The following is a 16,658-nucleotide window of genomic DNA, read 5'->3' on the forward strand; positions in this document are numbered from 1 at the left end:
TTGCAGTCTGAGGTGTGACTGCAGCATGGGTTGAGACGTCCACACTAGCACAGCTAAAAACGGCGGTGTGGATGGGGTAGTACGGGCTTCAGTGCAGGCTGGAGATTCTGGTAGGTACTTGTGTAGCTAGTTAAGCTGCTTCATCTACACTGCTATTGATTGATTTATTTATTTTTAAAAGTTTCTATCAAGGCAACGTTACAATAAAATCTTAACATACTAATGTACATTACATATTTCTGTTCAGGGTCAATACAGTGGAGTCGCATCTTACGCGGGGGTTAGGTTCTAAAGTCAGCACGTAAGGCGAAAATAGCGTATAGTCAAAATTACCCTTGAAAATTCCTTAAATCGCCCATAAAGTACAGTATACTGTACATGGTTTTGTGTATACAACCCTGTACATAATATGTATAAATGTATAATGTATACAGTAATGTACAGTATATAATAAAGAGTACATATGCAAAATATAATTTTACAGTACTGTATTTTTAATTACGGGGTAATTACAGGGGATCATCAGGGCTTGATGTTAATCCAGGAGACAGAGGTGACAGAGAGCTTGGGTGATGGAGAGCAAGTTGTAGATGAAGTGGTTGGCTCTGATTCAGCTCGAGAAGTTGATTGCGTAGGCTCATCTGCTGCTCGTTGTTTTTCCTTGAAAAACATGGTGATCAGCAACTGTCGCTGTTGTCTTTTGAGCTGCTCAAACATTTCTTGATACGGTCTCAAATTGTCCGTAATACTACGTGTGATTTTGAGGCTTCGTTCCATAGAGGGATCATATTCAGAAATTAAATAATTCAAGTGTTTTGCTGCTTGGAACACTTCAGCAAATTTATAAAGATTCCAACTTGCTGGCTCTTCCTGTTCATCGTCATCATCTTCGTCTTCTGTAGACGATTTTATCAGTTCCTCTAACTCTTTGTTAGTCAATGTTTCTCTATGGCTCTCAATTAATTCTTCAATTTATTCCTCAAGGATGTCGATGAAGCCATCACCACACACTTGCCTGGCCACCTGAACAATGTGTTTTACTTCTTTGTCAATGGTTGGAAAACCCTTAAAATCACACCTTGATCAAGAGGTTGGAGGATGAAGGTGGTATTGGGGGGAGAAAGACGACTTCAACATCTTTATGTACAAATCGGAGTGCCACAGTGTGGCCAGGAGCATTGTCTATGATCAGCAACACTTTAAAGTCAAGTCCTTTCTCCTCGAGGTACAGCTTGACCTCCGGAATGAAACACTTGTGGAAGCAATCCAGAAATAATGCTGCCAGCGCCCAAGCCTTTTTATTTGATTGCCAGAACACAGGCAGGAGATTTTTGTTCTTGCCTTTTAGGGCATGGGGATTTGCAGCCCTGTAGAGCAAGCCCGGCTTTATTAAATGCCCAGCCGCATTGCCACAAAACAACACAGTCACACGGTCTTTAGCTGCTTTGAAGCCAGGGGCTCGTTTTTCTGATTTCGAAATGTAAGTGCGGTTGGGCATTTTTTTTCAGAAGAGCCCAGGCTCATCTGCATTAAAAACTTGTTCCGGAAGATAGCCCTTTTCTTCTATGATTTTCTTTAATTGCTCGGGGTAGGCTTTTGCTGCCTCTTCATTGGCAGATGCAGCTTCACCAGCAGTCTACACGTTTTTGAGGTTGAAGCGGTGCCTAAAACTGTTAAGCCAACCTTGGCTGTCTTTGAATTCCTTCTCATAAGAAGGCTGTCCCTCTTCGGCAGAGGTTTGAACAGCACGTAGAGGCTAAGAGCCTTTTCTTGCAATGTGTTGCCATCGATAGGCACACGTTTATGGTTCATGTCTTCCAGCCATAAGTTTAATGCCTTTTCAGTCTTCACTAAAGTCTTATCACGCACCTGGCTCGTCACCTTAGCAGTTATTAGAACACTTGATGTCACGGCTTGATGAATTTCTCTCTCTCGAATCTTGATGGCACGGATGCTAGATTTGTTGTGGCCATATTTACGCGCCACGTTGGAGACCAACATACCATCTCTCAGTAAGTCCAACACAGCCAGATTTTCCTCCAGCGTTGGAACAGATCGCTTTTTCTTTGGTTGAGCACCAGATGAAGTAGTTGGCTTGCATTTAGGGGCCATGTTGTATGAAAAATATGTATCTTTAAACACTAGAATCACACTCAGCACGGCGAGATGCTCACACTATCAGAGGCACGCGGGAACTGAGACCGACTGAGGGAACAGCAGATTCACGTCTTCCATCTCACGCTCACTCCGGGGCATACGCTCATTGAGTGGAATGGTGGGTGGAATCACCTGCACTATTTACAGGTATCTTGTTGTTTTTCTTTTTTTTGCCGAGCGCGTATAGTTGAATTCGTGTAAGTTAAATGCGCGTATGATGCGACTCACCTGTACTACATTACATGTTACTTATTCAAAGAACTTGGCTAAAGATTCTGTCTCATTGGCTGAGGAGTCCTCTGCGTACACTGCAAGGGAGACCAAAAATCTTCCTACCTGTCCTCTCATTGCCACTTCTCTGGTGTACATGAAAACTTCTCCATTACAAGGATAGTCGATATTGTGGGGGGACATGAGGGTCAGTTTGCACATAGACCAGTTCTTCATGCCCTGGCTGATGTCAATATAGGGTGCTAAAAAGGGGTTTCTTCTCCCCAGTCCTTCAGAGGAATCCAAGTCCCAATCTAGGCCTGAATTTGGCATCAAGATGCATCTATTTTGGAATTGTTTCACTTCATCCAAAGGGAACTGTTAACTTGCACCTAAACAAAACTGCAAACATCACTAGAGCTAGAATCATAGAACCATAGGGTTAGAAGGGATCGCAAGAGTCATCTATTCCAATCCCTCGCCAAGATGTAGTATTTCTTGTATCTAAACCATCCAAGACAGATGGCTATCCAGCCTCTTCTGGAAAACCTCCAGTGAAGGAGCTTCCACAACTTCCCTAGGCAGTCTGTTCCATTTCCCTACCATTCTTACGGCAAGGAAGTTTTTCCTTAGGTTTAATCTAAATATGTTATGCTATAGTTTGAACCCATTAGCTCTTGTCCTGCCCTTTGTGTCAAGTGAGAACATTTCTCCATCTTTTTTGTGGCAGCCTTTCAAGTATTTGAAGACAGCTATCATATTCCCCCTTAATCTCCTCTTTTGCAAACTAAGCATATCCAGTTCCTTCAGCCTTTGCTCATATGACTTGTATTCCATCCCTTTGATTATCTTTGTCAGTCGCCTCTGGATTCTTTCCAGTTTCTCTATATCTTTTCTATACAGTGGTGACCAAAACTGGACACAGTACTCTAACTGAGGCCTAACTAGTCCTGGGTAAAATGGCACTATCACCTCCTGTGACTTGCATGCTATGCCTCTGTTAATGCAAGCTAAACTTTCATTTGCTTTTTTTGCAACAGCATTGCATTGTTGACTCATGTTGGGGTTGTGATCCTCCATAATTCCCAGATCTTGCTTAGCAGTGCTGCTGCCAAGCCAGTTATCCCCCATTCTGTCCAAAATTTTCTAGTTAAGGGGTGGGCTACACTTAAAAGTTAGGTTGACATAGTTACGGCATTCAAGGATGTGAAAAATTCACACTCCAGAGTGCCATAGCTATGACAACCTAAGCCAGCTAGGTTGGTGGAAGAATGATTCCATCAACCATTGCTTAGGGAGGTGGTATTCCTACAGCATTGGAAAAATCTTTCTATCACTGTAGGATGCATCTACACTACACTACAGGGTTATGACAGACTAGTTTTGGAGCCATACCTCTGCTGCTATGATCCCCTTAGTGTAGACGGGGCCTAAGTGTTATTTTGAAGCACCGTTGCATTTTGAATCAACAATATTTTGTGAAAGAAACAAATCCATTTTAACAGACCTTTTGTTTTGCAAGAGGGAGGAATTGTAGAAAAAAACAAAACAAAATGCCCAACATCATAAACATCCTTTTGTGACTGTCGCCATTCATCATTCCTAGATTCAGGAGGAAGATGGGGTAACAACAACAAACAAACAGAAAAAGAAAAGAAAATCAGAAGCTTTGGCAGGCTTCCTCCAGCGCCAAATCATCACCTCTGTGTCATAATGAGATAAGACAATCTTGAATACCGAGCTCTTTGAGTTTTGTGAATTTTTTTTCTGGTTGAAAAATGAAAAATTTGGAAAACTTTTCATGTTCAATGTTTTTTTCTTTCCATTCCTCCACCCCATTTTTATAATTTTTAACTCTCATGCCTCTGTTTTCTACTTTCCCATTTTTGCCACGTATACAAAGGGAAATAACTTATAATTGGAGGGAAAGATTCCATTTAAAAAACTGGGGGGGGGGGTTGTTTGTTTGTTTGTTTTTCAGAATTTTTCTTGGAAAAGATGGAAAATTTCTAAGAAAACCAGCATATGCCAGGTAGGGAAGAATCAGGTTCATCATGGCTAGATAATGTAGATTCAAAGAAACTGAAGCCAAAAGTCAGCAGCATGGGAAGCAACTCACATGAATGCAGGAGTCTTCTGTATTCAAGTAGTATCTGAACGTTGAATTGCAATCCTGTCTTGGCTACTGGGAACTGGAAGTGAAGGAGACAGACAGTCTTATTTCCTTGAATAAATCAATATTTGGGCCACATTCTGCTCCCCTTGAAAACAAATTTCCCTTTGACTTAAATGGAAACAGTTTCCAACTGTTTCTTTTCAGAAAATATATTTAAAAAATAAAATATCCTAAGCTTGATTTGAAACTTACTTTCATGGAAGCAGAGAGACAAGGTGCGTGTGGTAATATCTTTTACTGGACCCACTTCTATTGGCAAGATAGACAAGTTTTTGATGTTACACAGAGCCCTTCTTCAGTTCTGGGAAACTTACTGAGACCTGGTCAACACTACAGAGTTTGGTCGACTTAAGGCAGCTTTCATTGACCTAACTCTGTAGGCATCTACACTAAAATGTAGCTCCCACTGATATAACTCACCCACTACACTGACTTAATAATTCTACCTCCATGAGAGGCATAGCGCTTAGTTCGATATAGTTAGCTCAACGCAGTGTTGATGTAGACACTGCATTGCTTACATTGGCTGTTGCTGCCTTTCAGAAGCCATCACACAATGCCCCTCATTGACAGTTAAACTAGTGCAAGTGCTCCTGCTGAGGGTGTGCTCCTGGTGCAGACGTGCACTGCCGGCACAAGGAGCGTAGTGTGGACATGCAAAAGCGATTTAATTATTGTGGTGGCTGTATGTTGTGTGACAGACCCAGACCAGTGGGGTACAGGAGTCTGGTAGAGGGCAAATATACTGGTCACTGGATGAGTAGTTTTCTGTTCCCTGAGTGACCAGAGCAGGGGCTGCACTAGAGTAACCAGGAACCTGCTAGAACCAGTTAAGGCAGGCAGGCTAATTAGGACACCTGGAGCCAATTAAGAAGAAGCTGCTAGAATCAATTAAGGCAGGCTAATCAGGGCACCTGGGTTTTAAAAGGAGCTCACTTCAGTTTGTGGTGCGAGTGTGAGGAGCTGGGAGCAAGAGGCGCAAGGAGCTGAGAGTGAGAGGGTGTGCTGCTGGAGGACTGAGGAGCACAAGCATTATCAGACACCAGGAGGAAGGTCCTGTGGTGAGAATAAGGAAGGTGTTTGGAGGAGGCCATGGGGAAGTAGCCCAGGGAGTTATAGCTGTCATGCAGCTGTTACAGGAGGCACTAGAGACAGCTGCAGTCCACAGGGCCCTGGGCTGGAACCCGGAGTAGAGGGCGGGCCCGGGTTCCCCGCAAATCTCCCAGTTCACCTGGACTGTGGGTTCTTCCAGAGGGGAAGGTCTCTGGGCTGTTCCCCAACCCACATGGTGAATCTCTGAGGCAAGAAAATCCACCAATAAGCGCAGGACCCACCAAGATAGAGGAGGAACTTTGTCACACTGGTGTCAGGGGTGGGATCTTGGGGTGCACAGCGTGGCGGAAGAAGGAGGGTGATTTAAAAAAAAATAAGAGAGGGTTTATTTTTTTTCACCACAATGGATGACGACTTAATTTCATAGTGTAGACTTTGCTCTCTGAGTGTCACTGCTAAACACAAGTTGGAACAGATTGTTTAGCATAAGTAGTTAACACATATTTCAAGGGACCGTTCAAGGTGAGTGGCCATTTAAAACCCCTCCAGTCATAAGGAGGAGAGGAGTGTGGAGGGAAGTAACTGGGGAGGGGACGGGTTGTTAGTGGGTTATAGACAGTTGTAATAAGCCATAAATCCAGTGTCTCTATTCAGTCTATGATTTTTAGCAGTGACTAGTCTAGCAGAATTATGAATTCAAGCTCCCAGGCTCATCTTTTGAAGGTGTTGTGAGGGTTTCCTTTGAGGACGAGGAGTGACAGGTCAGATATAGAGTGATCACTTTGTGAAAAATGTTCACCCACAGTTGATGTGGTGTTTTCCCTAGTGTTTTCCATCCGTAGACCTCAATGTAACTTAAGTAGAGACATGACTAAACAATCTGTCCCACCTTGTATTTAGCTGGGATATTCTGAGTTAGTTTCCCAGACCTGAAGATGAGCTCTGTGTCAGCTCAAAAACTTGTCTTTCTCCCCAACAGAAGTTGTTCCGATAAAAGATATTACCTCACGCACCTTGTCTCTTTAATATCCTGGAATAGACATGGCTACCGGCCATGGAGAGGAAAAAAGGAAAAGAAGACATGAGGAGTAATTCCACTGGACCCAGTCAAATTAGTCTGGTGTAAACATGGTGTATTTGCACTCTGGCCAAATCCCCGGCTGGGGTAAATCAGAGAAGCTCCATTGACATCAATGGGCCAGATCTGCAGGGGGTATGAAATGGCATTGCTCCACTGAAGATTTACACTCACTGAGAATCTGCCTCCCTTTGCTATTAGTAAGGTCTCTTTGGCATGAGCAGTCATTTCATCCCGACTCTTTGAAAGTCATCCCAAACACCTCACCCAGCCTTAAGAATAAAACTCATCTGGTTCCCTTTGCAGGTCTCTCTCTGGGACCCAGAATCATCCAGCTTTCTCTGCAGGAACTGCATCAACTATTTAAACATGAGAATTACAAGTTTATATTGCCACAATCGGACACCCAAGGGACTTGATTTCAAAGGGCCCAATCATGCACTCCTAACTCGAGGAAAACTCCTTTTTACGTGCACAGAGAAAACAAACTTTTGCCTAGTGTTTTTTCATCCGTAGACCTCAATGCAATTTAAGTAGAGAGATGAGCAACATGACCTCCATTTTACAGATGGTGAAACTGGGCCAAAAGGAGTTGAAATCCCTAGCTCAGTTTCAAACAGTGAGCCAGTGGATGACATGGGAATAGATCGCCAGGGGCCTGACTCCCATTGCCATGCCTTGTCCACCGCATTGTGCTACTTTCCCCTCCCAAAGACTTGCTTCCAGTATTGGTGGGTGGTTCTGGGGCCACTTTGCCTAGTTTGTTGACATTCACCTACCAGAGCAGAACAGAGCAAGTAACTCCGTGGTCAATGCCAGCACACGAGAAGATGATCACCGGGCAGGAGGTTTCAGGTGCATGAATAAGGATTATTCTCTTGAGTGTTTAAAATTTGGGGCCTGATTTTCCTTCCAATTGTACCAACATAAGCCAGGAACAACTGTAATGGAATCAGAGGAGGTATGTTCATTACAATGCACCACAGGGAAGGCTATTCGCATCAGGGATTAAACGTAGGGTTACAAACTGGCCCAATATTCCACTGGGCAATCACCAATCTGTTGCGAGTAGACTCAATCCCTGGGCTGCCAGTGCTTCCATGCCAGCTGGATCTGGGTAGAATCCAGTCACTGCTTTCCAGCACTGGGGTTTCAAGACATTCTCCTGGGATCAGCTTCTCTTCCTGGGGATGTGGGATCATGCCCAGCTGTCCTCAACCCCAAAACCTGTGCCTGAGGCCTCCCAAGCCCCAAAGTCACTTACACATGCTTCTCCAGAGCTTCACCTAGGCTGTGGGCTCTCTGGGCCTTGAGTTTGATGCCTTTGGGTATAGTATGTCTGTAAACCAAGGAACACAGGCTTAGCAGAGGAATCTCTTACTGCAGAAGCTTTACTATAAAGCACTTGAGGGTTACAGAGCTTTGAAAAATAACCTGATTCTCGAGACGATGCCTCCCTTAGTCTGATTCTTGCCGGCAAGTTAAAGAAGTATGGGCTGGATGAATGGACTCTAAGGTGGATAGAAAGCTGGCTAGATTGTCGGGCTCAACGGGTAGTGATCAATGGCTCCATGTCTAGTTGGCAGCTGGTTTCAAGCGGAGTACCTCAAGGGTTGGTCCCGGGGCCGATTTTGTTCAATATCTTCATTAATGATCTGGAGGATGGTGTGGACTGCACTCTCAGCAAGTTTGCAGATGACACTAAACAGGGAGGAGTGGTAGATATGCTGGAGGGTAGGGATAGGATACAGAGGGACCTAGAGAAATTAGAGGTTTGGGCCAAAAGAAATCTGATGAGGTTCAACAAGGACAAGTGCAGAGTCCTGCACTTAGGATGGAAGAAACCCATGCACTGCTACATACTAAGGACCGAGTGGCTAGGCAGCAGTTCTGCAGAAAAGGGCCTAGGGGTTACAGTGGATGAGAAGCTGGATATGAGTCAACAGTGTGCCCTTGTTTCCAAGAAGGCTAACGGCATTTTGGGCTGTATAAGTAGGGCCATTGCCAGCAGATCGAGGGACGTGATCATTCCCCTCTATTCAACATTGGTGAGGCCTCATCTGGAGTACTGTGTCCAGTTTTGGGTCCCTGCCTGCCTGCCTGTCTGCCCTGCCCCCGCAAGAGGCTGTAACATGGGGAAGGGGGGGTGGAGGGGCTGTGCGTTTCTGTTGCTTGAGGCACCACCTCCAGCAGCTCCCATTGGCCGTTCCCGGCCTCTTCCCGGAGCTGGGCAGGGCAGTAGCGATCTCTCAAAAAAATGGTTAATTTATATGATTAGTCCCTGCGATATGTCAGCGGGAGAGCTTCTCCTGTTGACATAGCATCTGATGTTCATGGAGGTGGTTTTATTATGCTGATGGGAGAGCTCTCGCCTGTTGACATAGAGCCTCTTCACTAGATGTGCTGCAATAGCGCAGCTGTATCGGTACATCTGTGCCGCTGCAGCATTGTACGTGTAAACACAGCATAAGTTTCCCAGCCCTGAAGAGCTCTGTGTCAGCTCGAAAGCTTGTCTCTCTCACCAACAGAAGCTGGTCCAATAAAATATATTACTACACCCACCTTGTGGGATATAGGAAAATATTTCATCAATGTCAGTGATGACTTTGCCCCTATCCCCTAGGGTTAACCACAACCAGAAAACATGTTAAAGGGTGGTGTTAACCTCCATGTTCAAACACCGTGCTATCAAATGACAAAACAATATTCCCAATCTAGACATACAGCTACATTGATCAATTTCACACAGCCCTTCTTATGCTCCTTAGATATGCCTGTCTGATCAGCCAAGACGCCTTTCCCACAGGTGACTCATCAATATCTTATTCCCAGCATCTGGTGAAATCCTGACCCCACTGAAGGGAACGGGAGCTTTGCCATTGACTTAGAAACATAGTGAGACACTGCGGCCCATATTCATCATTGTGGTATGATTATGACATAATGATGATGCATCTTGCACAAGATATGCCTTGTGAGGTGTCTACAGAAAAGTTATGATATGCTGAATACAATTATTCTATTTGTATGCATGTATCTTTTTTGTATCTGGAGTTTTGAATATTGACTATGTATCTGTATTTTGAATATGCTTACTCTGGCTAGCACCCACAAATAGCCTTTTAGGTACAAGAATGCAGAAGCTAGACAGTGCTGATGGCTCATCAGCACAGACAGTGGACCATGGAAGAGATTAGTCTTCTTGTAAAGATATCAGCCAGTCTGTAAGTAATGGCTGCTATGACTCAGCAAGGCATGCAAGGGCACGTGACCAGACCACATGATACTGGACTCCATTTTGGTACCTTTATTTTTCCACAGACTGGACTGGGAACTCAGCTTGGAACAAAGGTTTCCCACCATATGGAAAGACTATATAAGGTGGGAAGTGACATCATGATTTGTCTTTGTCACGGAGTCACTGGGGTGATGCTCTGGAACTACTCTATATGAAGCCAGCCAGGACTCTGGGGGAGCATGTCTCCTCTCTCTGAGCCTAGTGTCTCCAGAACAAGAAGCTTACTGCATCCCAGGGTGACAACCTGTCACACACAGGACTGGAAGGGATCTCCTGAGTGATCAAGTCCATTCTCCTGCTAGCAGTGGCAACCCTGTCCCATAATCCCCATTCATAAATTTATCAAGCTCCATGTCAAAATGAGTTAAGTTGTTTACCCTGTCACTCCTGTTGGGAGGCTGTTCCAGAAACTCCCTCCTCTGATGGTTAGACATCTTTTTCTGACGGCTTGTCTACATGGACAATTAATTCACGGCAAGCTGGGATGTGAATCTACTCTGCACTAGTCTGCCATAGAGTAACTGTCCATGTTGGTCCGGCCAACATGCACTAACTGTTCATTAATGCACTTCGATCTGGTGCCATTTCCAAAAGGACTAGATCAAAGCACAATAATGAACTGTTAATGCACATCAGCAGGCTCCACATGGACAGTGGGATAGATTCATACCCCAGCCTGCCTCAACCTATGTGTTCATGTAGACAATGCAAGTTCTAAATTCCAGACTAAATTTATTCATGGCCAATTTGTCCGCATTTGTTCCTGTGATGGTGAAGTGGCCTTTTAACACCCCTCCAGTCATAGGGAGAAAAGGAACGGGGTAGGGGAGGAAGACGATAACAGGGTTCAAAAAAGAACTAGATAAGTTCATGGAGGATAGGTCCATCAATGGCTATTAGCCAGGATGGGCAGGGATGCAAAACCATGAGTGTCCCTAGCCTCTGTTTGCCAGAAATTGGGAATGGGCCACAGGGGATGGATCACTTGATGATCACCTATTGTGTTCATTCCCTCTGAAGCACCTGGCATTGGCCACTGTTGGAAGACAGGATACTGGACTCGATGGACCATTGGTCTGACCCAATATGGCCATTCTTATGTTCTTATGACAACATTGTTCTTCTCCCTCCATTGCATTTACCTCTCTGATGTATTTGTAGAGAGCACACTCAGCCTTCATTTTGGTAGGCTAAGTAAGAAGAGCTCTTTTAGGCAATGTCTACACTACAGCCTATGTTGTCAAACCCTATGTCGCTAAGGGGTGTGAATATTCCACCCCCATGAGCAACATAAGTTACACCGACACTGTCAGCTTGCTTTCTGTATGAAGAAACTGTAAATATGGATTCAAGGAATGATCCTGCATCTCTCTGACTGTTTGGACTCTTACAGGAAAGTGTACTGATTCAAAGCAGAGATCCCCAGAGACGCTCTGGGTACCCTGAAAAGAATTTTGGGAAACTGGCAGTTTATTACATCACTGCTACTATTTGGAATTACAAACTGTGACTCACCTGTGCATATATTTTACCTGTTTTAACCTCTCAATATTTCTCATTTCTTTTTCTTAGCTAATAAACCTATAGTTAGTTTACTATAGAATTGGCTGCCAGGGTTGTCTTTGGGGTGAGATCTGGAATACTAATAGATCTGGGGTAAGTTACTGGTCCCTTGGGACTGGGAGCAACCTAATGTGGTGTGATTTTTGGTTTTAATAAACTTTTATCACAAAGTCCAGTTTGTCTGGGTGGCAAGATAGACTGAAGAGTATGTGACTCCATGGTAAGGACAATATAGTGATCCAGGAGTTCACATTTGTTGCTGGTTTGGTGAAATCTAATTATAGAACATACTACCAGCTTGGGGTGTCTGCCCTGTTTTTCTGCCAGTCTGCCGTGAGGTCAGCATTCAGAGTCATGAGCCACTCCAGACACCGTGACACCAGCAGGACAGTTGTTCCTTAGTCTGACCCATGGTTACTGCCCTAGTGGATAGGGAGAAAGCTGTAGACGTGATATATCTTGATTGTAGCAAGGCTTTTGATACAGTCCCACACAACATTCTCATAAGCAAAATAGGGAAATGTTGGCTAAACAAAATTATTATAAGGTTGGTGCACAACTGACTGAAAGACCGTACTTAAAGAAGTTATCAAAGGTCCCTTTGAAACTTGGAGGGTGTATCTAGTGGGTTTCTGCAAGGGTCAGTACTGGGTCTGGTACTATTCAATATTTTCATTATTGATTTGGATAATGGAGTGGAAAGTATGCATATAAGACTTGCAGTTGACACCAGGTTGGGAGTGGTCACAGGCAATTTGGAGGACAGGATGAGAATTCAAAACCACCTTAACAAATTTAAGAATTGGTCTGATACCAACAAGATGAAATTCAATAAAAATTAGCGCAAAATACTTCACTTTGGAAGGAAAAATCAAATGTACAACTACAAAACCAGCAATAATTGGCTAGGTAGTAGGATTGCTGCAAAGGACATGGGGGTTAGAGTGGATCATCAATTGCATATGAGTCAAGAATGTGATGCAGTTGTGAAAAAAGTTAATGTCATTCTGGGGGGTATTGACAGGAATATTGTAAGTAAGACACAGGAGGAAATTTCCCCACTCTGCTTGTCACTGGTGAGGCCTCAGCTGGAGTACTGAGTCCAATTCTGGGCACAGGAAAGATGCGGACACACTAGAGAGAGTCCAGAGGAGAGCAACAAAAATGATAAAAGGACTAGTAAATCTGACCTCTGAGGAAAGGTTTTAAAAAAATGGGCATGTTTAGTTTTGAGATAAGAAGACTAAGGGGGGAAATGATCACAATCTTCAAATATGTCGAGGGCTGTTATAAAGAGGATGGGAATCCATTGTTCTCCATGCCCACAAGAAGTAGGACAAGAAGTAATGGGCTTAATCTGCAGCAAGGGAGATTTAGGTTAGATATTATGGAAAACTTTCTAACTCTCAGGGTAGCTAAGCTCTGGAATGGGTTCCAAGGGAGGTGGTGGAATCCCCATCACTGGAGGTTATTAAGACCAGGTTGGACAAACACTTGTCAGGGATGGTCTAGGGTTACTTGGTCCTGCCTCAGTGCAGGGCTGAACTTGATGACTTCTTGAGGACCCTTCCAGCCAGACATTCCTGGCAGGTTCACTGGGGCAACGTGCATAAGGTTCGAGATGGGGGCAGGGGAGAAAAATAAAGAAGAGTAGCTGTCAACCAAGCTGAGTGCAGGAGTCAAAGGGACAACAGAGTTTAAGACAGAACCATCTGAGACCCAATCAAGTCAGTATATGCTGCTGTCTATTGGTTCTTTTGGAAAACATCTGCCACTTTCTCTTCTGTTGTTACACCTTGCAGCCATTTAGTAGACACAACTGGAAATTCATAAATGAACCTCTAACGACCTTTAGTGTCCATTATACAGTATAGCCAACCCTACCCCATTAATCACCCTCTGCTGTCCCCCAGTGTCCATTATACTTCCAAAGCCGTTGTCGCTTATCCTAACTAGTGCTATTATACATATATACTACTATTACTTAGCTCTTATCTTCCCCTGTGTTAGTTGCCTTCCCAAAGCATCAAGTATTTCCCTATATTTCATTTAATTCTAATTGTATTTTTAAACTGTTCCTAACTCTTTGAACTCACATATTGTTAGTGAATTGGACACAGTTGCAGGCATATCATTATCATCATTCTCACCAATAAAAATACTAATATTGCTTCCATTTATTAACCTGACCATCAAGTTTCTTTATTTTTATTTTTCTGGTAGCAAAAGGCATTTACAATTGTTCTGTGAATTATTTTCATAATACATGTGAACCTGGAGAAAACACACAGCAGATAGTTCAGAGAGAAATATGGGATGTCTCAGCAGTGCAGGCAAGCAACCATTAAAATGCAAATTAAACGTTGAAACTTAATTTGAAGCCCATGAAACATAATATCCCTCCTTTATCTTTTTTTCAATGATGAAATAGATAGTGACAAAGGAGGTCTTGATATCTTGGAGGTAATTTATGCAGATCACATTTTTTAATCTCTAAGGCACAAATTTCAATGAACTGTTGCTTGTATCTTTTCATGACAAGCTCATACGCCATGCTGAGGGGCACGAAAAAAACATAAACAAATGAACAAAAGAAAAAAAAAGAAACCTAATCACACAATGAATTGGAAGACACTTAGGACAATCTGAACATCCCAGAAGCAGAATTCCCACTGAAAGTCACATAGGCTGTGTCTACACTACAGAGATTATGCCAGCATAGCTTTTTTGGTATAGCTAAAATGACACAGCCTACACTGATGGAAGGGGGTTTTCCATTGATGTAGGGACACCACGTTCCAGAACAAAGTCAGCTACATTGATGGAAGCATTTTTTCAGTAGGCAAAGCTGTGTCTACACTGGAGGTTAGGTTGGCATGGTTCTGTCAGTCTGAGGTGAGTTTTTTCACATCCCTGCATATAGTTATGTCAACCTAACTTTGAAGTGCAGTCCAAGCCTTGGGCACTTTTGAATATCTCACCCATATTGCACAAGCTCAAAGCAGAGGAAGGCTCCATTCATTAATGAACCAAGGTCACATTTACTTACCCCAGGAGGAGAACGTAACCTACCTCCTGCTTGTGTGGAAGAGGGTTCTAAAGACCAGACTTTCAAGGTGTCTGGGCAGCTAAAGGTGCAGTTAGGTGCCTAGCTGGACTTGTAAAGTTCCTAAGCAGGTTACATGCCTAACTTATATGGACGTGAATCGGAGTTGGGCACATAACCTCTTTAGAAAACCCCATTTGGCTCCTGTCTGCATCTTAGGCAGCTAAATACCTTAGAACATCGAGTGTTTGGCTCCTAAAGCAACCATAGCTGGAGGGAACAGCCTGGGTTTGTTTGAAGGCTTGTTTGTGGAGTGAGAAATGTAGGATGAATTTCTACAACTAACCTCAACCTGGTTTAAGGACAGGAGAAAGACAAGGAGGAAGGAGAAAGGGAAAATAACCTGGGGGTGGAAGAAATTGGATGAGAAAAAAAGAAAGGAAGGGAGAGAAAGGGAGTGGGATGGAGGGATGCTGACAGAGCAGGGGAAGGTGGTGGAGAAAGGAGGGAGCAAGAGCAGAAGGGATTGTGCAATGGTTGATGAGAATGAAGAATAAAGAAAAGAAAAAGTTCATGAGAGGGGGATGTTAAGAGACATATACACAAGCTGCAAACAGGTCCCCCACAGCAGTAACATGAATCAGTCCTAAACCTGAGTAAGAGCTTGAACGGTCAGAACATTTGTATTGTGTTCATTTTACTTCTCTTGTTAGCCCGTTAGCTCCAGGCTACCTGGACTCTGCCTCAGTAAATTAGGTCAAATTATCTCCATTTCACTGCCAGTGAAACGCAATTAGCTCAATTTGTGTGATGGCATGTGAAAGGCACCAATTTACTCACCACTTTCCTCAGTGCCTCCTTCACCTCTTTGTTCCTCAGGCTGTAGATGAGGGGGTTGGCCAGGGGGGTCACGACTGTGTAGCCAACAGAGAGCACTGTGTGAAAGGCCCGCAGCTGGTTGGTTTTTGGCAACATATAAACAATCATTAGGGTCAAATAGAAAATTGTAACAATTATGAGGTGGGAGGAGCAGGTGGAAAAGGCCTTTTGCCTCCCGGTGATTGAAGGGATTCTCAGGATGGTGGTGATGATAAAAATATATGATATCACAGTTAGCAGAAATGGTGGCAGAGTGAATACACAGGCCAGGATGGAATCCAGGAGTACAACAAGGTTGTTTCTGCTGCAGGAGAGTTTTATGATTGGGGTGAAATCACAAAAGAAATGGTCAATTTCATTGGGACCACAGAAAATTAGCTGTGACATCAAATATATTACTGTGCTACAAGCCAGTGACCCCAGTATCCAAGACCCAGCTGCTAGCTGGAGGATAAACCTACCGTTCATAACAGGTGCATAATGCAGGGGTTTACATATTGCTAAATACCGATCATAAGACATCGCTGCTAGGAGGTAACATTCTGTAGCTGCCAAAGAACAAAAGAAATAAAATTGTGCAATGCAGCCCCTAACAGAAATGGTTCTGTCCCCAGTCAGGAAACTGGCCAGCATCTTGGGCAGGATGGTGGAGGTGTAGCAGGTCTCCAGGCAGGACAAGTTCCCCAGGAAGAAGTACATGGGGGTGTGAAGGTGCTGATCAGTCACAACTAGCGCAACAATGAGGATGTTTCCAGCCACGGTCACAATGTAGATCACTAGAAACAGCAGGAAGAGAAGAATTTGCAGCTCAGGGAGATCCCCGAATCCCAGGAGGATGAATTCGGTGACAGACGTTTGATTTCTCCATTTTGTGCCTGCCATGTGACTTATCTAGGGGAAATCAAACAAGCGTTGGTGTATTTTGGGAGACAGCTAAAGCAAATATCATCACATTTTCACAGATTATGAGCAATTAATTCAATATCAGGTTTTAAACTGGCTTTAGTGATGGAGGTGCCCAAATTGAATTGGATTTGGTTGCCTGCCCCAGTGGGCTCTTTTGAAAATCTCAGTATACATTTAACATAACATTTAAATGTCTTCCCTGGAGAGGTATTGAAAGAAAAACTGGATGGAGAATGCAGCCTGAGGAGATACATCAAATTTTTTTGATTTTTTTTGTCATCAGGTTAAACAG

At 43.7% G+C, this 16,658-nt stretch overlaps 1 protein-coding gene across 1 annotated transcript; it reads right to left on the minus strand.

Moving 5' to 3' along the window:
* Positions 1–15,379: 15,379 nt before the first annotated feature.
* Positions 15,380–16,342, minus strand: LOC135886161 (olfactory receptor 6B1-like). The gene has a single exon (XM_065414020.1). The coding sequence runs from the start codon at positions 16,340–16,342 to the stop codon at positions 15,380–15,382; it is 963 nt and encodes a 320-aa protein (XP_065270092.1).
* Positions 16,343–16,658: the final 316 nt, after the last annotated feature.

This window comes from Emys orbicularis, chromosome 12 (assembly GCF_028017835.1).
Source record: "Emys orbicularis isolate rEmyOrb1 chromosome 12, rEmyOrb1.hap1, whole genome shotgun sequence".
NCBI lineage: Eukaryota > Metazoa > Chordata > Testudines > Emydidae > Emys > Emys orbicularis.